General features: G+C 36.4%; 1 protein-coding gene across 17 annotated transcripts in view; it reads right to left on the bottom strand.

The window, feature by feature from the left end:
* Positions 1 to 43: 43 nt before the first annotated feature.
* The window catches only part of tp63 (tumor protein p63), a 42451-nt gene continuing 15175 nt past the window's right edge, over positions 44 to 27319 (bottom strand). Inside the window, exons 1-12 of one of the 17 annotated variants that reach the window (XM_077198822.1) lie at positions 25087 to 25301; positions 18669 to 18917; positions 10435 to 10621; positions 10224 to 10339; positions 9539 to 9648; positions 9297 to 9433; positions 8974 to 9056; positions 7931 to 8055; positions 3665 to 3807; positions 1781 to 1967; positions 1583 to 1676; positions 44 to 1415 (exon numbers count right to left, since the gene is read on the bottom strand). In XM_077198822.1, the coding sequence (XP_077054937.1) occupies positions 1113 to 1415; positions 1583 to 1676; positions 1781 to 1967; positions 3665 to 3807; positions 7931 to 8055; positions 8974 to 9056; positions 9297 to 9433; positions 9539 to 9648; positions 10224 to 10339; positions 10435 to 10621; positions 18669 to 18917; positions 25087 to 25128 (1776 nt within the window). In that variant the 5' untranslated portion in view covers positions 25129 to 25301 and the 3' untranslated portion in view covers positions 44 to 1112. Of the gene's footprint in view, positions 1416 to 1582; positions 1677 to 1780; positions 1968 to 3664; positions 3808 to 4634; positions 5777 to 7930; positions 8056 to 8973; positions 9057 to 9296; positions 9434 to 9538; positions 9649 to 10223; positions 10340 to 10434; positions 10622 to 18668; positions 18918 to 25086; positions 25302 to 27319 lie in introns of those variants that run through there. The other 16 variants (XM_077198823.1, XM_077198825.1, XM_077198827.1 and 13 more) reach the window with 16 other exon arrangements.

Below are 27319 nucleotides of genomic sequence, written 5' to 3' on the forward strand. Positions count from 1 at the left end.
TGAATTAAACCTGTTTAATTGATTTAATTATATATAAAAAAAACAATGTTAAATGTTTGTTTTATTTTTGGTTTATATCAAAATAAGTACATTGCAACATATTTACAATAATTCCTTATTAATAGTTCGATAAAGAATTGTTTACTCGGTTGTCAAATGAAAGTGAAATAAAAAAACTGTACAATATTGCCACAAAAGGCTAACAACGAGTATCAAGTGAATTGGAAACTGGTTTAAAAAAAATACTGAAGCCACATTGCATTGACAATGTACAAACACATTGGCCAATGAACCAATAAAATCACTTTTATAGTTTACGGGCCAGTAAACAGCAGTTCAAGCTATTAAATTCAATACTTACACACTGCAATTCTAGTATTGGAGTGTTTGCGACTCACAAATAAAAGATACAAAGGGTTTACAGTATTACATAGAGGCTACATGACAACATCAGTCTTACACCACAAATAAAAATAGACGAATAACACTTTCTGTGAGAATAGAGAACCATGTGCGATTCGAAATACATACAATCAAAACTGACAAACGTCAGCCTTTTAAAAATGACTTTGTTCAACCGCAAGGAATTCTCTCAACAATGATTACAATTAACACTAAAGCTCCTGCTGAGAGGAAATGTTTGTTTTTTTATACAAAAAAAAAGAACAATAACATAGAAATATACCATTGGCCATTTAAAAAAAGGAAAGAAAGAAACCCCAAACGTTCAGTGTGTATTTTATGAGTAGTAACAACAGCATTTCTTAAGTGCTTCGTCTCAAGAAACAGTAAAAATGACAAAACATTCTAGCAAAGCACCATTTCCCCTCAGCCACAGCTGCTTGCGTTCAATAAAGGGGCTTGAAATGACAACCAGAGCTAAATCCACCAGAAGATAATGAAACCATAAAGGACTTTAAGTGCATTTTATCTGCCCATTTAAGTTTAAGTGAACTAGACTGAGGCTCACAGTTTTTTTAATCATCACTTGCTTAGGAAAACTGTGAAACGATCTGGACCAACACCAAGTGTGTTCATATAAAACAGAGTGTGTGTGTGTGTGTGTGTGTACAGTAAATGTACACTGTTGCCGTTGTATGCATGTAAAGTGTTCATTCGCCCTCCTCCTTGATGCGCTGTTGCTTGTTGCGACGAGAATCGGGAGCCAGGTCAAAGGAGAAATCGGTCCAGTCATCCCGCGGAGGGAAGGAAATGGTCTGACGGAGAGTGAAGCGCACCGCATCGATTACGCGCTCGCCTCTGGCTTCGGTGGAGCCCACGCTAACAGTGGATGTCCCGCTAGAGGTGCGCAAGATGTGGGGAGGTGGAGAAAACTCCATGGTCTGCCGGTACTCCATGATTCCTTTCCAAATGATGTGCTGGAATTCTGTGGGAATCTTCAGCCTGGACAAGTCCTGTGGATGGAAAAACCACAGAGCTCATGAATACAACAGCCACTGCTCTGATCTCTCCGAATCCTGACATTTACTGTGCTATAGTTCCATGTTGAACAATTCTAGACGATGTTATCTTAAACAGGCACGTGACAAATAGACACTAAGGAGAAAGGCAAATTCCTCACCTCCAAGTTGTAGTTCTCAATCTGGTAGATATTGGTCAGTCCTTGGGCTGTGAAATAGTCCAAACAGGCTGAACAGCCCAGCCTCAACAGGAAACTGCAATTGACAGATATTAAGCTTTTAAACAGTACTACATAACGCCATTTCCCTTTCACGTATGTGCCATTTTAGAGAGACTTACTGCGAGTGTATTTGTGTACCTGGAAATACTGTTGTCCATTGGGTAGGGTGGCGGAGGTGTGCAGTGAGAGGAGGGCACCATTTGTAACTGAGACTGCAGGGGGTTGGTGGGGCTCAGGCCACTCATGTCCGTGTTCATGGGAACAGGGCCGCCCATCATCGGCGGGGTCACTGAAGGGAGGGGAAAGTGTTGAGACTGTAATAAACCTCAAAAAAAGGGAAATAAAATAACACTTTACAATAAGGTTCAATGTGTTAACATCAGTTACAAGCAACTAACAATGAAAAATACTTTTACAGCATAATCATTTCTGCATATAAAATTTTGACATTTCAAGTTTTGTAAATTAACATAATTTATAATGAACAAACATGAATTTACAATGAATAATTCGTTAAAAACACACACACACACATGCTCAAAAGCTTGGAATCAACGATTTTTAAAAATAAAATATTTTTGAAGTCTCCTGCTCAGTAAAAACTATAATATTGTGAAATATTACATTTGCAAAGATAATTAATATATATTTTAATATCTTTTAAAATAGAATTTATCCTTGTGATGACAAAGCTGGATTTTCACCATCATTAATTTAGTGTCACATGATCCTTCAGAAATCATTCTAATATGTGGATTTGATGCTCAAGAAACATTTCTTATTACCATTTCTTATTTTTTTGCTGCTTAATATTTTTGTGGAAACAGCTACCATACAATTTTTTAAAGAAATTAATACTCAAGCAAATTGTTATTCAGCAAGGATGCATTAAATTGATTAAAAGTGACAATTTATGTCACAAAAGATTATTTCAAACCAAATGCTGTTCTTTTGATCTGTTCATTAAAGAATCCTGAAAAAAATATTAAAATATTATTTTACTCAGTAATAATGGTAACACTTTACAATAAGGTTCCTTAGTTATAGTTAACTACATTTAACATGAACTAAGAATGAACAAAACTTCTTCAGCATTTATTAATCTTAGTTAATATTAATTTCAACATATAGTATTATGTTTTCTTACTTGGATGTATTTGTTAACATTAGTTTATGTGAACTAACATGAACAAACAATCAACAGCTGTATTTGTATTAACTAACATGAACAAAGATTTATAAATACTGTAAAAATGTATTGCTTATTGTTAGTTTATGTTAGTTAATACATTAACTAACGTTAACTAATGAACCTTATTGTAAAGTGTTACCGTATTAATGATTTTTACTATATTTTTGATCAAATTAGTCCAGCCTCTGTGAACGTAAGAGTTATTAAATCCCAAACTATGTGTGTGTATACAATTGATTTTACATATAGTATAGGCATATATATATATTTATAATTATTTGTTAATTCATTGTTTGTTCATGATACTAAATGCATTAACTTATGTTCACAATTTATTTAGAATTTTTTTAAAGTGTTACCAATAAAATAAAAGTATGTTATATTTCCTTATCCCAAACCTAACCGAAAAATTATTATAGCCTATATATTATACGCTACATTAATACCTGAGGGCACCAAGTATACATTAGGTGATTTTAGAAAACATGAATCCTGAGGCACACTTCACAATGCATATTTATCATTTATAAGTAAATTTTGACAGTGTGCCGAAAGGAAGGCGGATTGTCCCACAAAGATCTAGTTCCATTTTAAAAGGAAACTGTCTGTCAAAGTGACACTGAGAACTGAGAGTTTCTCAAGCCCAGACAGGATCTCCTTCACCGAGGAGAAAGGGTTCACAGACACTTTTGCATGTAAAATTAACTTCAGAAATTGCTTTATATTGATTATAAGATCTTTTGTTAGTTTTAACATAATCTGATCCATTTGTAGATACAGTAGACTGTAAGCATCTATTAATTTGACTGATGATTAAATAGAGTCCTTACTGTCAGTTAGTCCTCCAGCCATGCCGGATGGGGTGAGTGTGTTGCGCTGTTGGGGGTTGATGAGCTGACTGACTGATGGCAGCTTGTTCTTGCCGAGGGTGGGTGAGCTGGTACCGAAAGTAGGTTGGGGTGGCAGAGAGCTCCTGAGGGAGAAAGAAAGTACAGGTTCTGATACTGTCATTGGATATTTGCCTAAATTATAGTGGACGTCCAAATTACCCATTACTGAACTCTTCGCATAGGCCTATACAGGCATATTAAATGTGTGCTACCTTGTCATGATTAAGTGTTTTCTGTAAAGGTTTTGGACACTTTGTGCAAGGTCTCTAACATGTTTTTGTTGTTCTGCAATTCTCAGCAAAGAGGTATAAACATGTATAAAAAAATCTATATATTCTGGTGTAGATACATTTGTTTAACCCTTTAAGGCCATATTACACAAATATGTCATGTAAATTTACAATAGGAACAACAGGGGGGAAAAATTATTTATTGACTCATATAAGACTCGTTTATTGTTAATTTACATGACATATTTGTATAATATGGCCTTAAAGGGTTAAGTCAGCCAAACAAAAAATCCTTTACTCTCATTTACTCTCCCACATATGATTTTGCTTCTGGAACATAAAAGGAGATATTTTTAGAGACGTCACTGAAAATCAGATTGGTTTGGTTAACTACATAAAAAAAAAAAAGTAAAAAAAAAAATATATATATATATATATATATATATATATAGTGAGACTAGTGAGTAAATGATTTTTGGGTGGTTTAACCATTCAACTTGCATATGTTGCTTTCTTTGTTCACATAATGTATAATAAAAACGCTAGGTGTTTCAGTTCTTTGAGATTTTGTGCCCTGCTGACTGAATGCCCTGCTGACTGAAAGGCCTTGACAATTCAAGGGAAAACAAAATTCAATGAGATAAAGGAGAAGAAAAGAGATTAAAGAGGAAGTGTAGGGATAGGAACACAAAAGCAGAGAAGTTATTTATTGAATAGTAGTAACTGACAAAAGTGCAAGAGCCATTGAGAATACAACAACCACAAATTTCATATGAAACAGTAAAAGGATCTGTCAACACTGTAGCATTCATTTCCTTTTCTCTTAACTGCCATGTACATAGCAGGAAATATTTTTTTTAAGAAAATGCACAAATAATCAAGACAAAACGCACAAAAAAAACTGCCCAGCAGTACACTTTACAAAACATGACCAGCATTATCAAAATTCAGCCATCAATAAAGTCTATCCCCCCATGTCTATAAACTCAACGAGTCCAGCTCCAATAATAAAACGAAGACAGAGGCAAAAACAAAAAGCTATTTAAGATAAACCATCATCAAGAGCTTAAAGAAAAACTATGAGTCCCATAAAAAGGTGTGTGCTTGGTTCCTGGTCAGTTTCGACATTCAGGATTATTTAGAGAGATAGAAATAAGAAAAACAGATGGAAAGAATAGAGAGAAAGAGAGAAATAAGGTGGTCAGCTGACAAGTTGCTAAACTGTTTATGTGCAATGGGTTTCTGTGCAATACCAGCAGATCATAGTAAATGCTGAGGCAACAAGCCGCCTCAGTCACGAGGGCCCTTTAAGAAACATCAAACACGGAAAATGTTTTAAGAAACTTTAGACACTTCAGATTATTGAACAACAATACTAATGCAACTAAATCTGAGTGTAGGTTGAGTGTAAGCAAATTTAACACACAAACGGATAATTTCAATTGATAAACAAGCACTTTAGTCTGGATAATACACTTTGGAGGGGCAAAATCATGCAATGGACTTTCCAAAAATATCTAAAAACGACTTCACTTGAGAGCTCACATTTAAAACGAGGTCTTCAGGTGGTAGAAACAAAATCCTGTGTTCAACCTATTTGTGGCATCTAAAAAGTCTAGGAGTTACCACAGGTGACACTTTGGAGAAGCACAAGGAGCCCCTCGAGGGGTAGAGGATGAGATGAAGAAGAGATGGAGATAGATGAGCGAAGGATGCTCTGAGGGAGGAGGAATGGGATTCCTATTTTCAGGAAGCACTGAAGCGCCTCTTCTGCTCACCTATTGGGTCCAGAAGCTCAGAGCGCAAACGGGCCCTTATCAGACTGCAGAAAAGAATCAAAGATAATCAGTGAGAAATAGAACGACAGGAAAATGCAGGAAGATGTGAGGAGAGAAGAGAGAAAAAGAGGAGGAGGAATAACAAAATGTCAGGAAAAATGAAAAAGATGACCCCATTTAAACAGACATTACACTGTATCATGAAATAAAAGAAAGATAGGGACCACAGCGATGAGCTGATGATTATGGGTAAATCAAACTGGAATTATATAATAATATTAATAATTAATCATACATTTAATATATTACGTTTTAATAATATAGACTATTAGCTTAAAAGAAATGGGATACAATGTAAACATCTACAAATCTTCAAAGCCTCATTCATTTAAATAAAACTACATTATGCGATTTAAAGGTGCTAAAAGATGCTATAAGTCAACTAAAAAAAGGCTCATCAAACTATGTTGAAATATTTGATATTAGGATGCATGATATATATGTATTTTTTCATCTTTTAGCATGCGCACAATCATTCCACAAGATGGCAGTAAGTTGCAACTATGGAAGTAATTTCAGTATTTCAACTTTAGAGACAGTGAGAAAGAACAAGAAGGAAATCAACAAAATAAAACGACCAACCCACTGAATCTATGACAGAAGGAGCTTTATTTAAAACAGAGGAAAAAAAATGATATATAGTTAGAAAAACAGATTTATGAAAGAAGAGTGAATTAACAGCATGCAGACAAAGCTGAAAATGATCAAACCACACTTGTGCCAGGAAATGTTACATAAACTATCTACCTATTTAATCAGGACAGGGATGCTTTCGATGTGTACTGCATTAACAGCCTACTCAAAATATAGTTTTGGAGAGTCAAACGATGCACATTTCACAGTCTGTGTGCTCTTGTTCTTATACATAGGCGACAAATGAACCCTAATCACCAGCCTTACTTTCACATTTTCTCACACTAGAGCTGCTTGAGCAGTTTATAGTTCTAAAACTCAGAACAGAATTAGCATTTTAAGCCATTGGTTCCCTTTGGAATATCTATGGGTTTTTAGTATTTCTGTTTAAAAGTAAATGTGGTCTGTGGTTATTATTAAAGGATTTTCACATTTTGTCCTATAATATAGAATTGCCAAAAATATGTGAGATTATGTAACCAAATCTTTATTCATAAATCGAAAAAAAGCTATTCTGAAAACCCATTAGAACTTCCCTTGGGAATCCATGGCGAATCCAATTGACCTACAAACTGACGTCACTGAACAGCTCAGTTGGGTGTGGATGGTTTAAACGGTCTTATGGAAATTTACAGGAAGACAATCACTGACATTTCAATTCTTATTGTCAGACATCAGTTGGAGTGTTAATGAGAGAAGCTGCCAAAAGCATTCATTAATAAAGGGTGACATTTAAGGAATCATTCACAGGTCTCTCCCTTCCCCTGTTGAGCACTATTACAGCAGATACAGAGTGTGCTTCTGAGGAATCTATGCTAAAGGTTAAGAGCAGACTATATATGCATTTACCATGAAGACCAATAAAAATAGTTTCTGTGGAAATCTTAACATCATACAGTGAAAAAATCTGAATAAATCAGAGCAAGGTACACCCTTAATATGAAGCCAAGCAGAATGCAAAACATAGCTAATATTATGTGAATTGCTGACCATAACAGCAGGGTTTGATTAAGAGATAATCTTTTAACAACATCATCAGTGATGCACAACACAAATCTCATGCAGATGCAATCCAAACGCATACATTCATGCTGTAACCAAGATTATATCATCAGTGTGAGAGAATTAATCTACCATGTTAAGTTCAAGTGTTTTCACTCTAGAAATCCTCATAAGAGGTGGAAATTAATGGCTGATCAAATAAACAAAACAAAAAAATTAAATTGCAAAGTCAGTTCACAGTCAGTTAATGAGCAATCACAAACATTGAAAGCAAGCAGGTTGATCAAGTTATTTAAACACACTGCCACAATTATAAATCTGTGGGTGGACCTTGCTAGCTCTGTGTAGTACTTGCCTATAGTTTTGCTGTGGATAGTCACATTGTAAAAAAAAATGATGAACTGAGGATCAATTCCCCATATTATTGTTTTTCTCAATTTTCCAATGAGGCAGAATCAACCCCATTTTATTAGGGAATCTTTCTGCATGTGTAAGGTACTCACTGTTTCTGCAGTAGGTTCTGCTGTTGCTGTCTGTATGACTCAATAGTGTGCTGAGGGAGGAACTGCATGAGTTCCAAAGACTCTTTGATTTTCACCAAAATCTCATAGATTTCACGGCCTTTAATCTAAAGCACAGAGAGGAAGAGAGGAGGGATGAGTATGGATGTCAGACTCTTACATTATGCTTATATATTTTTTTCTTTATTATTTATTATCCTTTCAGTATCAAATATTTCTGTAACACTTTATGAATTATGACTTTAACATGTTTTAATGCACTGTAAAAGTATTAATGTATTAATCTAAATTAATGTTAATTTATGAATACACTATTGTTCATATGCAATTTAAAATATGTAAAATACTTAAATAAAATACTACTCATTTAAAAAAAAGATATATAAAATTTATAGAATGTGTAGAAATGATCAGTAACCTAGATTAATACACACTGTAAAATTACTATTCATGGTTACTTGATTGATAGTATACCTAATTACTAATTTTAACAAAAATATAACATTTACAAATTATCAATGATCTTTTCACAAGTTACTGTTAATTGTTATCATAACAGTTATAAAGCAATTATTATAATTAAATTTTCACAGTTAAAAAGTAGCACATTATACCACAAGGTAACATGTAGTTTGGTGTTTTTAATGGGTTATATAACATAAACCATAACATAATTGACCATACAGTTTATTTTGTAAATAAAACAAAAATGCATTATATAAGCAGGCTTCATAGAAAGTTTTAACAACTCTTCCTCATCGAGTAAGGGACCGTTCATTTAGGACCAACTGTCGTGTTCAAAAATAGCTAAATAGAGAGCAACAGATTGGAAGACAACAGGTTCCACATCTTTAAATCTGGATTTCCACCTAGTGTATGTTTACATTGAAAAATTAATAATAAAAATACAGCTGTATAAACTGATGCAAGAATAAGTCCTGTCTGAACTAAGTCTTATATTTTATTTCAGATAAATAACTGAAAATCTGATGCTGGAATATTGCAGACAAAGCAGAGATACTCACAGGCAGACAAAACACTTCCTCATCGGTGGATCTTCTCTTCTTGATGGAGGGATGCTGAGACAGGTGAGGGGTCTGGCGGAAAGCTGTGGAAGACCGAGATAGAGGAAGTGAAACAGCTGCAAAAGAAGATCTGCAAGCAAAAGATGCAGAGCTAAAGCACAGAACAGGAGGAAAAGTTGCTGTGTGTGTGTATGTTTGCGTTTGTTTGTTCAAGAGGACATGCAGTATCTACAGAGGCGAGGACTGCCTAGGGGTAAGGAACATGCAATGCAAATGTATTTGTGTTAGATAAAGCCCAGTCACCAGCCCCCAGCACTACTTACGGCGTTTCATACCCTCACTGCTCTTTGTGCCATCGCTGACATGCTGTTTGCGGATGCTGTCTTCGTCAGCTTTGCGATCACGTCCAGGACACGCGCAGATACGAGCCTCAAAACACCGTCGGCCCAAAACCTGACCACTGGAGAGACCAATGAAGAAATGTATGCATGTTAGCATTTTTTGTTCTTCACAAATTAGCAATATTTTATTCAGTACAATCCAATGCGTTTTGAAATTGTCTTACTCTCTGGTTTCCAAAGTGACGATGATAAGAATAGGCCGTCTGTTCATTCCGCCAACACAGCTGGAGTTACACATGAAATTGTACAGGATGGTTGTGAACTCTGTGCCCACCTGTTAATGGGGAACAACCGTGTCATACACCACACAGTTGTTCATTTCTGTAGCGCTGTTATGCTGTTTTAAATGAACATCTGTTAGGAATGATTTCAGGTGTGCAGGGTATGTAGGGAGAGCCAGGTTCACTGAGCAGTGTGTGTGTGTGTGTGTGTGTGTTTGTGTACCTTGTAAACCCTATGTTATGAGTACCAAATGTCCCCACAAGGAAAACAGCTTATAAACCATACTAAGTGATTTTTTTTCAATGTAAAAATGCTGAAAGTTGTCTGTGATGGGTAGGTTTAGGGGATAGATATACAGTTTGTACAGTATAGAAATCATTAAGGATATGGAATGTCCTCATAATGATATGTATACCAGTGTGTGTGTGTGTGTGTGTGTGTGTGTGTGTGTGTGTGTGTGTGTGTGTGTGTGTGTGTGTGTGTGTGTGTGTGTGTGTGTGTGTGTGTGTGTGTGTGTGTGTGTGTGTGTGAGTGTGTGTGTGTGTGTGTGTGTGTGTGTGTGTGTGTGTGTGTGCGTGCGTGCGCGTGTGTGTGTGTGTGTGTGTGTGTTTTTGCGTGCGTGTGTACCTGAGGGGGCTCGTAAGGCACCAGCACACTCTGACGCCCAGTAATGGAATCTTCCATATATTGAGCGTGACTGTTCCCCTCAACCCTAATCAGGTGACTGGGTGGGGCTATTTGGCCTAATGAACACAAAAGTCAGTTGATTATATCACCAAGCTGATTAAAAACACATTAAATCACATTTCTAGAGAACAAATTTAGAAGAGTGACATACCGTCATTGAACTCTCGGCTCAGTTCATGGTTCGGGCATCGTTTGACCACCTCAGTAACATGCTCAGCTTTCTTATAGACAGGCATGGCCCGTATAACTGCACCCTGAGGTGGATTGGTAAGGACCTTGATTTGAATGGGACAGGTTTTGGCAATCTGACAGTACAGCTTCTTCAGCTCTGTGGAGTACTAAAGAAAAGACAGAAGAGTTTGGTTAGCAACTGCCATTAAAACAACCAAAAATTACTTATTATGTATCTGTATTATCACAGTACTCCTCTTATTTTAACAATATAATCACATTTGAATCAGTATTACTAAAAATGTTTTGCTTTCTTTGAGAGCGTTTGTAAAATTTAAAGAAAGTCTTTCTCTTAAACAGCCAATGCAGAGATAAAACAGCTGCAGTTTGGAAACCCTTTAGTGAAATGAGCACCATATAACTGTCTTTAAAGGGAACAGCAGCTGGTATTTGGCAGCAGGACTTCTGGTTCTGCCCTACAGCTGTCATGGGTTAAGATATACCTGTGTTTAAACACACAAAGCACACTAAGATATGCTTTCTAAACCACCTGAAGCATCATTTATCTATGAATATGTCAGGAAATGTGTAGAAATCTGATGTAAGAACGATTACTCTGATGCGATAACATTTCTGGTGTTGAGCAATGAAAAGCTTTAATCATGAATGTCCTTAATAGGCCTTATTCATACAGAACTAATTCTGTCTAAAACAGCGCTTTTACAATATCCACAATATTTGCAGACCAGACTCCCTCAATTAACAGAAATTACTAGTACTAAAATACTAAAAATAAAAAAATAAATAGATCGAATTAAATAAATAAATAGTAACATTCCAGAAGTTTAGCTGTGATTTAAATAGCTTTAGCTGGTTTGTCATATTTTAAAACATTTTAAGTCATAATCAGGACCCCTTGGAAGTTTGCTTGAGGACCCCTGGTTAAGAACCAATGGTCTAATTCGTTAATCATACTCAAGGCTTGACATATTAATATGTTTTGAACATTTTATATTTTTGACACTACATTGCACTTATTATTTCAGATGCATTTTTAAAAGACTACAGTTAAAAAATAAAGTATAATTATATATAGATTTCAACCCACCAAAGTGTCTAGTAGGAGTGACTCCCACTGCTAAAATCCACCCGCATTTGGTGGGTGTTAATGTCAAGCCCTGATTATACTATTCTTATATAAATTGTCATTTTCAAATCAACAATTTGACATAGACATCTTATGAGGTTATCACAACTGTATTTCCCAACATCCTCTTCATCACTAATGACAGCTTGATGTTCTGGGTGTCACTGACCACAAAAATCACAATTGCATCACACAGTGTGCTTCAATCATCCTCATCACCACAGGCTAAAACTCAGGTGTTACTCATACGTACAGCATCATCAAGTGTTTAAGATTCTGTCTTGCCACACACAACAGGTCAAAAAGAAAGATCTACTTGATTAAACAGTCGCACAAAGTGTGACCGCCAGCACTGTGACAACTGCAAATAACCCTTCAGCCACCATCAATGTTGCAAAACCTAATGGTATGCCATAGATTTTGTATTGTAGATAATAATGGCTGGTTGCACATCACTTCTTTTTCAAGAAAAATAGCACAGACCATAATTTTCTTTGCAGCTTTGAAATGAATTCTTGTGCTGAAAGCAGCGTATCAAGTACATGGAAAATAACTGTGAAGAAAACTTTCCTGTCAAGTTCATTTGAAAAGGTGAAGAAGATGAAGCACAAAGAAAAAAGGGCTGTGAACGTTGCCCGGGGCTGTTCTGAAGAACAATGTTACATTAAATTCCATCACTATTAACTTTTGATATGAAGTGTTCCAATGAGAGGAGCCCGTCCCAACACCTGCTTGTGAGCTTTCAGAGTATTACACAATCTTGACAAGAACAAACACACACAAATCCTGGCCATTTCCTGAAGGAATTGGTAGAACAAACTGGATGATGCAGGCAAAAAAAAACTCCATTAAAAGAAAAGAAAAGAATAATCCATGAAGAATTTGCCTCCCCATACGGCCAATGATTTTACTGATACAATAAGACCACAGTAAAGTATAAAAGATACTTTAACAGCATTTACTAATCTAGAATAATGTTAATTTCTACATATATTTTTAACAGGTTTAATAAACATTCATAAATAAACTATTTAATTCACAAATTAACATTAAAATATTATGAATTAATAATAGTATATTAACATTATAAACTGTTTCATGTATGTGTATATATATATATATATAATAGTTTGATAAATTGATCTACATATATCATTATTATAATTTGTATTATGCTGTACAAAAATTCATTGCTAGCTTATGACTTATTTCATTAACTGCATCTTTTTTTAACAAATTTGACTGAAAAGACTGAAAATAGGTCGGTACAGTCTATATTTTCGGCTCCCTGACCTGTCATATCACTTGCATTAGCTGATGATGTCTTCATCAGAAAATCAACAGCATACAGCACCTTCACTCATCATCTGCACTCTCAGAACTGACTTGACCCATTTTAGCTCGGACTAAATTAGCACCAGGGTGCTTTCACCGAAGGATGATGGAGGTGTTTTGTGCGTGAACTGAACGCACTATTTGAAAGATGTTCTATAAAAAAGTAAGATAAATAACTGTAATTGCCCTTCTGCTCCCAACTTGATATGCCCTGTACGCTCCTGTCATTCATTTAAATGAGGTGAGTGAGAGAAGGGGAGAGGGAAGATCCTCTAGGACCAATGAATGTAGACATGAATGCCAGAGGGTCAGTCACACAGAGGCCCAGCAAAAAAGCCAGAGACAGATATAAATGACATACTGACAACAAACACCATTCTTACATATTTTGCAACATCGTAAACTTCAACCTACAAAACTTACCACACAAACAAAGCAGTTGATATACCAATACTAGCCCTAAAGCAACACATTTTTTTCAGAATGCAAACATGTGTGGAGGCTCCCGTGTTTGCTTAGGGCCAAATGAGCTGCTTCTGACAGGGAAAAACACACACATAAAACACGCACACATACACAAAGGGTGGGGCCACACAGTGATCTGATGAATTGGAGGCATTGGCTGTTTTACAGGGAGGGGCACAGTGGTGTTAACATGTAATTATGTCCCAGTCATGGGCTACAAAGGGGATTACACAGCTTGGGAATGGAACAAAAAGGTTAGAGTAACTGTTTGAACAGAAAATGAGCTTAATAACATTTTACAAAAAGGTTCAAATTGTCAACATTATGCATTAGTTATAATGACCTAATAATGAATAATAATTTTTAATGCATTTATAGGTTAATGTTCACTTATATATATATATATATATTATTGTTTATTGTTATTTCATGATCATTCATACATTTTATGTTAAATATATACAATGTTAAAATATATATGTTGTTTCATTATTATTTATAAACTATAGTATTTATTGATATTTTGATTAAACCTTTATTTTTATATTTTCAGTTTTCTTTTTAGTTTAAGTTTAAGTAAAATTGTTATGTGCTTTTATCATTTTTATTAGTTTTTTATCATTCTAGTTAGCTTTAATTTTAGTACTTCAACTTATTTATTTCAAGGCAGAATTTGATGTTTTGTTTTATTTCAGCATTTATACATTTTTAATAGTTTTTATTTAACAATAACAACACTGATCTATAAGTATACTTATAAATTAACATTAATCAAGTAAATTGTTGTTGGTTCATTACCCCCTTAATGCATTTACAAATGGTAACCCATTCAGCCTTATTGTAAAGTGCTACCCAGAATTCTACACTAGAGTTGCAAGATACTAAAAAACTGGTATGGTAGTGGAACTTTTAAAGTGATCTTTTAGTTCTTGCAGACCTCATCTGCAGAAGATAGGCTGGCAATCAACCTGAAGGAAACATGCAGAATCTGCTCTGTTTTAATAATGACTGAAACGAAGTACCATATTTAAGGTTGTCCAGTTCCTTTATTGTCCAGCAGCCTTTAATTATTGTAAAATTATGTTAAAATGGTAATTACTGAAATATAAAATAAAAAGCGACAATATGGTCCAACTGTTTCTTGAATCATTTGCAATGTCTTTGACATCGATGATGTGCACTATAAACATATCAGTCAAGAGATTTTTTACACACACCGAGATTTATGTGTAAAACCACAATCACACATACAACAAACGCACACACATACAATGCTGTACATGTTGTGACAAGTTTGCAGCCGTAGTGTGTGTGTTTGAGCAGAGCAGGGCTGCGGGCTAAGGCTGTATTCGTGTCTCAGCATGGCAGGGCGGGTTGGCCCAACGCTCTGGCGCCTCTGGTCTTGTCCCACCTCATACCTGACATGTACCATCACGCCTGTTGCTTCTTCCAAAACCTGTTTCATTGGGAAAGAAATTAAATAGTTTTTCCCCCCCTTTGGGGCAGCAGGGGGAAAAAAATGACAAAAAAAACACCTGTTTGGTGAGTTTGGAAAGCAAAACTTTTGGACCCCCTACACGCAAATCCTAATTACACACAGAAAAATGCAAATCTGTTCATAGGCAAATTTCACAGGACATTGCCCATTACCCGTGCTTAATATGTTTCATGCTAGAAATGTTGAGGGTAGAGTTCAAACTTTACTCATGATGGCATGCTTTTTACACTAGAATACATGGGAAACAATTGTTTGCTGTGTTGCACGTTTGCAGGACTAAGTTGGTGAGCAGGAGGGATGCAGCCACTGTTTTGATAAGCAAATCAACACCCATGCTGAGTTCATGCCTGAAAACTTTGCATGGTGTTTATGCATATTTACTTCAAATGGTTTGAAAGCGAAAATCAGACATTTTGTGCACAAAAAGGATGAAGCCAAAGGTGCATATCGACATTTAAATGCAATTGGTTTTCAAACCAAAATCAGTAACTCTGTTCATAGTGCATTTGGAGGGATATTGTTCTGCAAACTACCCTCATCATATTCATACTTTCTTGAGTGATGTAAACAAATGCCCCCAATGCTTCCTGGCACTAGTTAATGCCCTGTGATTAAATTATATGCTCTGGAAATGTGATCTTTCCCAGAAAACGTGTGACAAGCTTTGGTGTAATTATGCTGGATTTCCCCTAGTTTTGCTCAATTGTCCCCCTGAGTGCTTCCAAATTCTTTCCTCACAGCTAGCTTTATTTCTTCTTTTGCTGAAAATTAAGGTGTTTGCATTTCTGCTCTCGCTCAATTATGGTCTGAAGGTGTCGCACAAAAGCTGGGCTTTAAGGTCACGTCAAATAAGTAGATGCCAGGGCCTTTTCAGAGAGATCCATTGTATCTCGACTGCACGCGAAAATGGAGATTATGATCATGCAAGTGAGCTAAAGCAGACGCGTCGCTATACTGGTGCTGACAGACTGAGCTCTTCTTTGACTCAGTCCAGTTCTACCCCTTGCATGGTCTTTAAAAGCACAGGTAATCTTTCATTGTTTAAAAACACAAAACAACAAGAACAACAAATCTCCAAACAGAACCTGTCAGAGAAGTGTGCTTTTCCATGTACGCCTTTCTTAGAAATCATTTTCCTATCATAAAAATCTTTTCAACCTCAGATTTTATTTTTTTTAAATTAACCTCTCCCTCCTTTTCTTCTTCCTCTGCTTGCTCTAGGTTTTAGGGCTTTACATGGCAATGTCAGACGAGTCTCGACAAGCTCGTTGACACAAACAAGTCTCAGCTCCATCTCACGAGGCGTGGGACGGGCCTGCAGATGTTCCAAGGACAAGTCGTATCTTGCCACCTTTCGCTGGAACACTCATCTCTTTGAACGCGTCTGTCCTCCCCCAACTTCTATCCTCGTTCTCATCTCCTTGTCCTGCGGCATTATGAGAGACGCAGTCGAAAAGCTTTACTCATTGAGCAGGGAACAGCCCCTTTGGCACAGTAGGGTTCAGGGGGAAGGCATGGAGTATTTACACGAGTATTACTGACCCATTCTTCTAATCCATAGCTCACTTCTTGAGACAACAACTCTAGTGGTCGCATTCCTTCGGTCATGCCGTTCTATACAGGTGAACCAATGGGCAAACAAAATCGTGCCTGTACCGTTGGATGCGTTGATAGTTTGACAGTAAAATGCAAATGGAGGCTGTGCTCTAAAGAACATCAAACAAAACGAACACCAGCCAAAAAAGTGAAGTGAAAATGATTGAGGGGATGGGTTTCCTCTGAAAATTGAAAACGAACAAAAAGGTTTATGAATGGTTTTTGTCTTATCATTGACATCAACAAAAAAGCAGGATTGCAAAAGCATTCCTGTAAATGATGAGCGGTAGGATGCAATGCCAGGAAATGTGTGTGTGGGTGTGTTTCATGGAAGCAATATATGCAGGATTAGACTGAGCTGCGTATAGAGAACAAGCGTGGATTACATAAAACTTAACCCAGAATATGCCTTTCATTTTGCTAAACTGTTATTAAATTAAAAGATGAGCTACTCTTCATAGCATTCATATTTCCGTTTCTCATAGTGAAGAGAATGAGTAGGGACAACTTAAATGAGACAACCATGGGTGTGGTGTCTTTCTCACACCCAGAAGTCTTCTCTAAGTACGGTGAGGTGTCTGACTATTGCTGCTGTATTGGTGAAGTCAAGAAGTGAGGATGACAAGGGCTCTTGTGGGAATAGGGTAAATGTCACAATCCCACACTGCACTGTAGCCAATGAGCACTGAGCAACTCACAAACCAATCTCCGCTCAACTTGTTTACTCAAAGACATAAGACCGCATTACCGCAACTGACTCACTGGTTTTTCAGGACCACAATCTGCCAAATTCAAGATTTACAAGACATTGGTTTATAATAGCGGGATCAATTAACCTAAAATAATGGTAGACATTTATTCGATTTAATGTCTGTGATTAAATTACTTCCATTGAAGGGGTCAGGTTAGCCTTGTCAGAAATAAATGTATCACATTTAGTGCAAAAATAACAACTTTTGTTATTGCTATCACAAAACAAAGCAAAAAAATAAAAATAAAAATGAAGAAACAGTGTGAAGACAAGGTCGACAAGGACTTAATTAGCTATAACTAGCTAGCAACCGCTAGGGTGCGTTGTCCAACCGAAAGCCAGGTTTTTTTTTGTACTTTTTAGTTGACAGATTTAGTGACCTGATGAGATTGTTCCCATGCTGCTACAACTAGTCTAGCAAGTTTAGTCGGTTTGATTATAAAGGGGTGACACATATCTATGCAAAACAAAGTGACAGTCACACAGCTGTAATACTCACTGATGCGCATTGTTTGCGCTATGTGGACATAGCGGTCTATGAAAAGTATCAACTCACCAGCAGGGGTCAGTCGTGGCCCTATTTGAATAGAATTTTCCTTTCGTCTTTTTAAAATATTTAAAATATTTGTATATTTTCTAATTTTTTTAATTTTCAAAAATTGAGTTACTGCATACAAGTATTAATCAGATAATGCATTTTATTGATTAAAAATAAAAAAGTTTTTTTTTAAATAACTGCTTATGCTTGTACCTATTTTAACTGTCTTTGAGAAAATCTTCAAAAAGATGGCAGGTATTGTCCAGTAAACCTTGTGCCTTTTTTTCGCAGCCAGGGAGAGTTTTGTAACTGACAACTTTCATATAGTTCACAGAAGTGCCTAAAGCAGAGTTCAGACAGACAAAAACGTTACTATCCTTCTAGAGGAAGAAGAACCCTTGACAGCAGAAATCACCTGCTTTAATAAGCACATCACAGAGTCTTTGTCCTTGTGTAACAGAGAACCACAGTACACTATCATAACACAACAAAACACTCCAAAATGCCATACATAGATGATTTGTAACCAGAGGGCAGGATGTCCACTTTCCTGGTGCAGAAATATTTGGTTGTTTCCCTAAAGCCAGACACTTAACCCCAATATGGATTTAAGGGACAACATGGTCTCCTTTCTCTATTGGTTTGGCTCTAATCCCTTACTCCATAAATAAAACGTATCTGAACAAAATTAGATTTTGTTGTTGTTGTTGTTTGTTTGTTTGTTTTCTTTGTGTGTGTAAGGGGGGAGGGGTGTAAATAAATTGTATAATGGTATAAATGGATTTTGTCTGTAGTTTACAAGCAATATTTCATTTCATAATGTAAAAAATAATATAAAAGTCATATATCATCCATCACACATGTACACAATTGCTATGACTTACCGTCCAGGTGGCTGATTTGGCTGTGCTGGACTGCTGGAAGGACACATCAAAGGTGTGTGGGCCAGCATAGTCTGTGTTGGATGGGATGGCAGGTGATGGAGACAAGGCTTCGAAGGTGGAACTGGGCTGGGCGTAGGGTGATGGTGCCGTTACATTGTTCTGAGCATGATCGTTGTTGTAGGGGCTGGTGGAGGTGGAACCACCATTTTGATCCATGCTGTTGAGAAGCCCCAGACTTGTATACTGTGGCTAGAGGAAAAACAGGGAGTATTTTTATCAGTATACAATCTTTTCATGTGTTTATGGTATTAGCAGTGTCACATGAACAAAGACACAATATTCATCAAAACATTAATGAGTTGTTGCCACAATACAGCTTCTTTTGATGTTAATACATCAGGCTATGATGTAATGGTGGGCTTAGAAAAACAGATGATGTGCATATCAGCCACTGCTTGGCAGACTTAAATAAGTCTTTGTACAGTATGCGCAAGTCTGAGAGAATGATGACCCAAGAGGTTATGTACTTTTTCAAACTGTTCATCAAACAGCCCTGTCTGTGTACTTGTATTAGTAAATGTAGTAAAATGTCCTTCTATAACAGCATCATATATGTCAATCCTGACAGATGAGAAGGATTTCCACAATAATGACACATTATGTAACTATTATTAATTTACTGGATGTACATTTTCAGTTATGCTCTCACTCAAATGTTTTCCAAGAGTTTTATCTAAAAAAACAATAAAAAAACATTATGTAAATTATTAAAAAACATAATTCAGTATGTAATGATTCACAACTAAGCACAAACCTGGTGAAAAAATGCTTGGTTGTCTGGGTCAAATATGGACAAACCCAACCATTGGTTTACATTTTTTTTATTAAAATCTTAAACCCAACAGTTGGGTTTGTCCATATTTGACTTGTGAAACAACACAGCATTTTTGCCCACATTTTTAAGGAATTGAAAGTAGCCTAACATCTAACAGGAACAAATAGGGTATTTAATATGACATGTCCAATTAGCTCAAAAAGAACTACTTCTAAATTCATCCCAGTTATTTGTATTCTATAGGTGTGAAACTGCAGTCATCATATAAACAACCATCATATTCAGGACCAATTAAGTCTTTAGCACTCTTTAATTGCTCTAATGTTGAGGGTGGGCTCTGTAGGAATGAATAAAGACACTAAATGAACTGGAAGATGCAGTAATAACAAAGGGAGGTGGGGTCAGCGAGGGGGGCGACCAGTGAATGGGCGATACACAGTTCACACGGCTCCTGTTGCCTTGTTCCAGTGAAGGCGCAGAGAGGAATTAAAATGACTGTCATTTGAGAGAAAGGAAGAATGTTCTGGAGGTAAGCCAGTCTTTTCCAGCCCCACTTCTCCAGTCCATTCCTTTCCATTTATATACGCCACATTCCTGGATGAGGTGCCATGGTTGTGTGGCTCTTTAGACAGTCATTAATCTCAACCGAGTCCCTTGTTTATTTCAGGCATGGATGGAGACAGCTGTCCAGCTTGCACGCTTCTCCCCTTTCTCTCTCTTTTCCTGTCTCTTTCTTTTTCACTCCCTCCCCATAAAATTCTCCTGATGCTGTGGGCCACAATCAAAGATGGGCCCTTTTTGCAGACTGTGATGACGTGTTTCTATAGTTAACAAATCATAAATATGGCAAAGTTATTTTATATTTTCATTTGAAAAAAAGATGTATGTTTATAACAGTATACTTGGTGTTTTCTGGGCATTAAAGTAGAATAAACTGGTTAATGATGCTGCGTGTCCGTGTTGCTAAAACAACGGCTGAGGGAGTGACTGCAAATTTGATATGTCTCTCTTCTGACAAACATAATCAATCTCTTAATATTTTTTCCTCTTTTGGAAAGTCATCAAAATGCTATCATGGATTTCTGCTATTGGGGCAAATGGGAGCACGCTAATTATATTTGTCGTAGTTTCTGTACACCACTGTAGAGGTTTATCCAACTATGACGACTTCCACTTCTGAGAATGCCAGAAATGTTAAAAGCGTCCATTCATTTTGAATAATGCATGTGTTTAAAAAAAATATATTTTTTGTCTAGAAAGAAACAATTTTTCAAAGTTTTTAAATATTTTTAATAAATAGCCTTGTACTAAGACTTTTGTACACACCTGAGAGTGCCATTTGCACTGTACAGACAGGGCTCGGTCATTTTGTGTGTGTGTGTGTGTGTGTGTGTGTGTGTGTGTGTGTGTGTGTGTGTGTGTGTGTGTGTGTGTGTGTGTGTGTGTGTGTGTGTGTGTGTGTGTGTGTGTGTGTGTGTGTGTGTGTGTGTGTGTGTGTGTGTGTGTGTGTGTGTGTGTGTGTGTACGCCACGAGTCTGCTCAGCCTCCTGGAAACAATGAGTCTCTGGCTTTTAAGAGCCTGTCTAAAGAAACAATTGACCAGGTCTATTGGTGTATGAAAAGAAGCGTATTGTAAGAGCAGACACACATACTCACACAAAGAGGACCCAAACACTAGAGCATTACCCTCCAGCCTCAACAGAACTTCTCAAACACACACGTCCTTACAATGGAGCAATTAGGACATAATGGAATCTTTTAGAGACAGTAAGACCACGCAAGTCAGTCTGTGGGTCTGATCCCACTACAGAGGTCTAGGGCAGTGAACCGTCTACTCCAAGACATTAACACTAGATTAGCAGTCATTTGAAATTATAATTAAAGTTGAGCTTTATCATAAAAGGTCAACGACCAACACACGCCTGTAAACTGTAGAAAAAATAAATAAAATAAAATAAAAAGAGAGAGAAAATGCAGCTATAAAAGAATGACCCTAAAATATTAAGTTTCAAGGGAAAAAGTAGAGTTGTAAGTTTTAAAGGGTATAGAGGAATTCACTGCTGAAATCATCATAACATCTGTGCTTGAGTGCCCAAGTCATGTGCAGTTTAAGCTCCAAAACTGGTCTCATGTAGTGTAGTTGAATAATTTTATAATAATTTTATTAGCATGAGCATTTTACTGAGGTAAACTGAATGAGTCATATGTAGCCTAGAGTAGGTACACTTTATGATTTATTGGTGACACTACCCACACTTCCTGATTTCTAAGAATCATTAGAACTGCTCAATTAATGTTGAAAGAAGCACTGATAATAAAGTGAGGGGAAAGAGGGAAAGTTTACCAACTGTGAATATGCTATGAGGAAATACAGATTCATAATTCAACAAGTTTGTGAAGACAAAACATCCAGTCATAGCACTTTTTTGATCAGTGTGTAACTTTCTCTAGCACCTTTTTATCAACTACTCTTCCACAATGCAACAAATGCTTTTAAAATTACAAAAATTACTCTTTAAAATACCACCCTCTTTATAACCTCCTTGGAGAGTGAGCCCCTGGGATGTGTGCATGCTAAAGCAGAGCAATAAATCAGATGGCCATGATGGGTTCGTCTTTTATAATACCATTGAAAGTTTGAACAATATGAATTGATTGCTGATGAACAAATTGGAATGGGAAGAAAAAGTTTTTAAAGGAAAGCTAAATGATTTCCAAAAGAAAAGGCTGCAGGTGCAATCTTTAATAACAAGATGGCGCTTTTGAAATGCCACGATATATGCTGATATGACCTTTGTACAGTTGGGATCCTCAAATTCTTTCTTCTGGAGATCTACCTTTCTGCAGAGTTTAAATTTAAAATGTATAATATAATATAATATATTATTATAATATAATATAATATAATACATCAAACTATCAAACTTTAGAGTGGCACAAACAACACCAATGTCATGGGTTTTATTCCCAGGGAACGCATGAACTGATAAAATGTAATTCAATTATGTTGAATGCAACATAAGTCGCTTTAGATAACAGTTTCTGTCTAATATATAAATGTAAATGTAATAATAATATTTTGACAAGCAAAACTCTCCATTGCTGCCCTTTGTGCCTAAATGCACACATGGATGTTTTTTTTGTAATCAAGACAATCTAAACGTTCAATGATTATCAGTTTCTTAGAAAAGATTCTAGCGAGAGCAAATCGTAAAGATTTCTGCTTTCAATTCTGCAATGTCAGTCTTCAAGCAATTCCAAAGAACTCATTCCAACTTTTAACAATGTGCTGTTGACAGGTGTCAGCAGAGCCAGCAGTACAGTTGATTTTCAGCCTCGGAAGCTACCGGTCTTGGTTCTTGATTACACAAAAAGTATCCTAAAGACCAAAACAACTAAATTACTACTACTTTATTCTAACAGCTACTTAAGTCTTGAGTTTGAGACCAAAATGAGGGCTCCTTACTCAAGAGCAGTGACAGGAGCTGAGGCTGCCATGGCCTGGGGGGGTGAAATGACTGCCATTCCTGGGTGTGTTCCAGTGACCTGGGCAGTTTGTAACCCGGGATGGTTGTTGAGAACATTTGTGAGGCCTTGATGAGTGACCACAGGGGAAGAAAGCATTAAGTACTAAATTGACGAAGGTGGAGGGGGGTTAGTTGGGATTGCTCTTACTCTCTTCACACTTCATACCCAGTGGGCTGGGCAGAGCAGATGATTGTATCTGTATCCATCACAGTTAAAACAATTGCAATTCCTAGACTTCTCAGGATCACTTTGATGCACGCATTCTTCAAAGCGGCTCCGCAATCTATCACTCAGACGAGCGGGAGTTTAACCTGAAGACCCTTTGCTGGGAGAAAGATGTGTGCATCCTAAGGCCTAAACTAGTTTCAAAGACCTAAACCCAACTCTAACCTAAAAGTTAAGGAACCTCTCCAAAGAACATAGCTTAAAATTTGCTAATTTCATCTATTTCAACCATCATTTAAAACATATTTGTGGTAAATCAAAACATACACAGTTCTATCTCATTTAGTTTAAATTCCTTGCACCTCCATGTCTCCTCTTACAATACAAAACATGCATGTCTACGGACCCATAACCCCTACCATGATTAAAGACAGTGAGAGACGGAGCGTTTAAAAGCATTAATCAAAGCTGTGTGGGAAGTGGATTGGTTACCTAAAGACAGCTTTAAAAACACAAGGGGATGGGGGGAATTGGGGGGACCGGACTGTGTTTCTACCAACAGGTTTGTCTCTGAGCTAACGGTGTTGTGTTGACAACAGCTTTGTGCAAGAGAATGGCAGCACTGAAATCACAGTTTGAACTAGCACCTGTCAGGAAGGAATGGGGGTGTTTTTAAAGAACAAACACAGATCCGGCCACTATCTTAGATAGCTTAGAACACTCAAGTTATAAACTTAAGTTATTGTAACAGTACAAAAATCACTCTGTTAAATGAAAGTTCAGTTGACAAATTATGCAACAGAAGATATTCTTTAATTAAAAAAAAACATATATTTTTAGAAATATTATTTAAAAAAATTAAATGTCAAAACAGTATCATTTTGGGGAATGATTAAATGTGCTCTCCATATATAAGTGTTACAGAAGACTCAGTGTTGGCATTTACTGCAGTTCAACAAAATACACCCAGAAATTCGCTAACTTTCATCCATGACCATTCGAAAACACATTAGCAACCTGACACGAAATTCAAGCTTAACTGTGAAACCATGATCCTATTGTCACCTCACACAATTATATTGGCTTAAAGTATTAATCTTCTCTTTCTTTCCTGATATAGCAATACAATGACTTCTGAATGTCTAAGTGCAATTGTACCCATTAACCAAAATAAAAATTAAAATATTTGTATACGTGTTAAAAAAAAACTTCTGAAACTGTTTGTAAACAAAAGTAACAATACAAGGGACATTAGGGTTAAGTAAAAGTAAACTCCATGAGTACTTTCTCAATGCAAACTGCCCAATCGCAGCCTATTGTTCTATACAAACAAGATTATCAGTCTCACCGTCTCAGACAAATCCATTATTTGGCAAATACCTTGACTCAACCCAAGAGCAGTACACCGTAGACAAAACAGCAGCTAGGCAAACCATAAAAGCAATACATGTTGATTTTTATTTGTAGACACACGTCTGATTTTTCACACCCACAAGCCATTGTAAAATCCATTATCGCAGTTTAACAAACATGACTTATTAAATGCAAACATTTCACTTTCTAAAGTCTCAATATAAAACAGTTTGGTGAACATGTCCACAAACAAATCAAAACCAATAATTATTTTTAAAAAAGTCAAATCAATTAAAATGCAAAGAGTCAGACCAGAACGACAAATCACAACATTTTCAAAAGTAACAGTATCTCCACAAACTTTTTTGGTTAACAGCATAAAAAAGGATTAAAGTACGTAACATATTCCAATGCCTTTGTAAGGCCTACTTTTGATGCCACTATTGGCAATCACTCCACAGGGTTCCCTGAGAACCCAAAATTTAGCACTGGGACCAACTCAGTCTCCAGATGGGCAGCGCTACGCAAGGGCCTTACCTCACTGTACGATGTGGGCTGATTGGTCTCCAGGTACAACATATTGGCGCTGAGGTTGAGCAGTGCAGCCGCTGTTTGCTCCACAGGCTCCAGGATTCTTACCCCTTGTTTTCCTCCTTTTATCCCCTAAAAGTGCGATGTGGGCTACAGAGGTGAACGGGACAGGCTTAAAGTCTCTATAGGAATCCAATGGGATTGCCATATATACCAGGGACAAAAAAGGGAGGTCCTGAGAAATTACCTGTCCAATACCTGAGTCCAATACCACACCCTACTTTTGGGAAGGTGTTGCCCGTCTTCAAGCTCTTCCTTTAAGATTTAACCCTAAGGAGTATGCACCAGACCTAGACGCCTTCCAATGCAAATTGCTATATGTTTTTTTTTTTACATATATTTTTATACAAAAATAAATTAAAAATAAGTGAAAATTAATTAAAAAAATAATAAATGGATATTATTTTACTTAAATTTTCCAATCAACAAATTTCAAATACAATATAGCAACCTAATCAAACACTTTCCATAACATGGAAAAAATGAATCTGTGCAAGTGTGATTATTAATTTTTCAAATAAACAATGAAATGACTCCAATACCTAAAAATACAAAATACATTTCAGTCCAAAGAATGTATGTAGTAAAAACATGTCAGCCATTTAATTTACTTTTTTTTTCATTATAAAAAAAAAATTATATCAAAAAATTGAATTTTCTATTTACTAAGTCTAGTTTAAACTTGAAAGATTTCAGCATTTTATGACATGATGTGTGTGTGTGGGATGGGGCAGAAATATCATGGATGTGATTTTGAGATGCAGTAAATGACTTTGCACTGAAACATGGAGCCTCCAGACACATCATTTTGGAATCCTCTATATAGTTTTACAAAGACCTTAGAGCGTAAAATTCTCTCCAGTAGTAGCATCCATAGCCCCTGTTTGCATAAGAATGAGCCTCTCCCAACCTCCAAAAGAGCCTCTAGCATGGCCCTGTGAGAGTCTCATCAGAAACAATAGGACTACAGTTGACAGCTTGTATCTATCAGAGATGACTGGTGTAGATTTGTTTTGAACACACTCATATTGTTTCAGATAGGGTTGAACCAACCCACTTCTTTGTGAATACTTAAATGTCTTCATGTTAGAGTCATCAGACGATACAGAAGAAAGAAAAACAATTAAAGCCCTTTTCAGCTTGAGGTACTTACATTATTTTACCCACTACATAAGTGCGATGTGACCAGCCATGCAAATAAATTGAACTGTTACTGTAAACTAGACATATCTCATTTGTGATATTTGCTTTTTCCATTTTATTTTTATCATGTTATTTCAGCAAATGTTGCTATCTTTGCAAACCTACAAACTTGAGGATGTACTTGTAGACCAAATTGTACCAACCGAATGTGCTAAATTCGATCTGTTTAACAAACTGACTTCATAGAAAATTGTTCACTTTTATGTATTCCAAAGGTTGGTAACAACCCCCTGTACAGCAGTCGTATGCCAACTTAGTCACCCCTGAGAAGGGCAAAATGCCTCATTAATGCACTATGAGTCAAGAATATAGCATTACATTAGCGTCAAAATGCACATTTAAACTATTACCCCCATCTAACAAGCAGAGCACACTTTAAAATGCTTCAAAACAGTAGCTCACACCCTCCTGGGGGTAGCTGTTATCCAGAGCACTTTTGATAAGGGGGCAATTAGGGTTAGCTAAACAAACTTCTAATTATGTTAGAAAAACATTGGTTGCAATCTACAATAGTGAGTTAAGGCCCTCACTGTTGTAGCACTGAAATCACAGTGGGCTGCTGCTGTCAACTCAACTGAGGTGTTGTGGTCAAGCTAACTGCAACTCTTGCCAAATTATAAAATCATTCAATAGACCACAGCTAAATATTCCATGTTTATAATATACTGCTAATAAGCTATTTATAATGTCTATATTGCTATTCCTTATGCAATGTTCTTTGAAGGGAAAAGGAAAACCTTCTAAGTAATGTATCAAAAGTCATGTCCAGCTCCGTTAATTCATTAGAACATGTACATACCATTCAAAAGTTTGTTCTCAGTAAGATTTATCAATACTTTACACAAGGGTACATTAAATGTATCAATAGTGTCAGTAAACGCTTTCATTTGTTACAAACGTTTTCTATTTAAAATATTGAAAATATGTTGTTCTTTCTATTCAAAGAATCCTAAAAAAAAAAAATACATCGAAAAAA

Source organism: Siphateles boraxobius, unplaced genomic scaffold (assembly GCF_051911475.1).
Source record: "Siphateles boraxobius isolate OS27281-9 unplaced genomic scaffold, OSU_SipBor_1 41, whole genome shotgun sequence".
Classification (NCBI taxonomy): domain Eukaryota; kingdom Metazoa; phylum Chordata; class Actinopteri; order Cypriniformes; family Leuciscidae; genus Siphateles; species Siphateles boraxobius.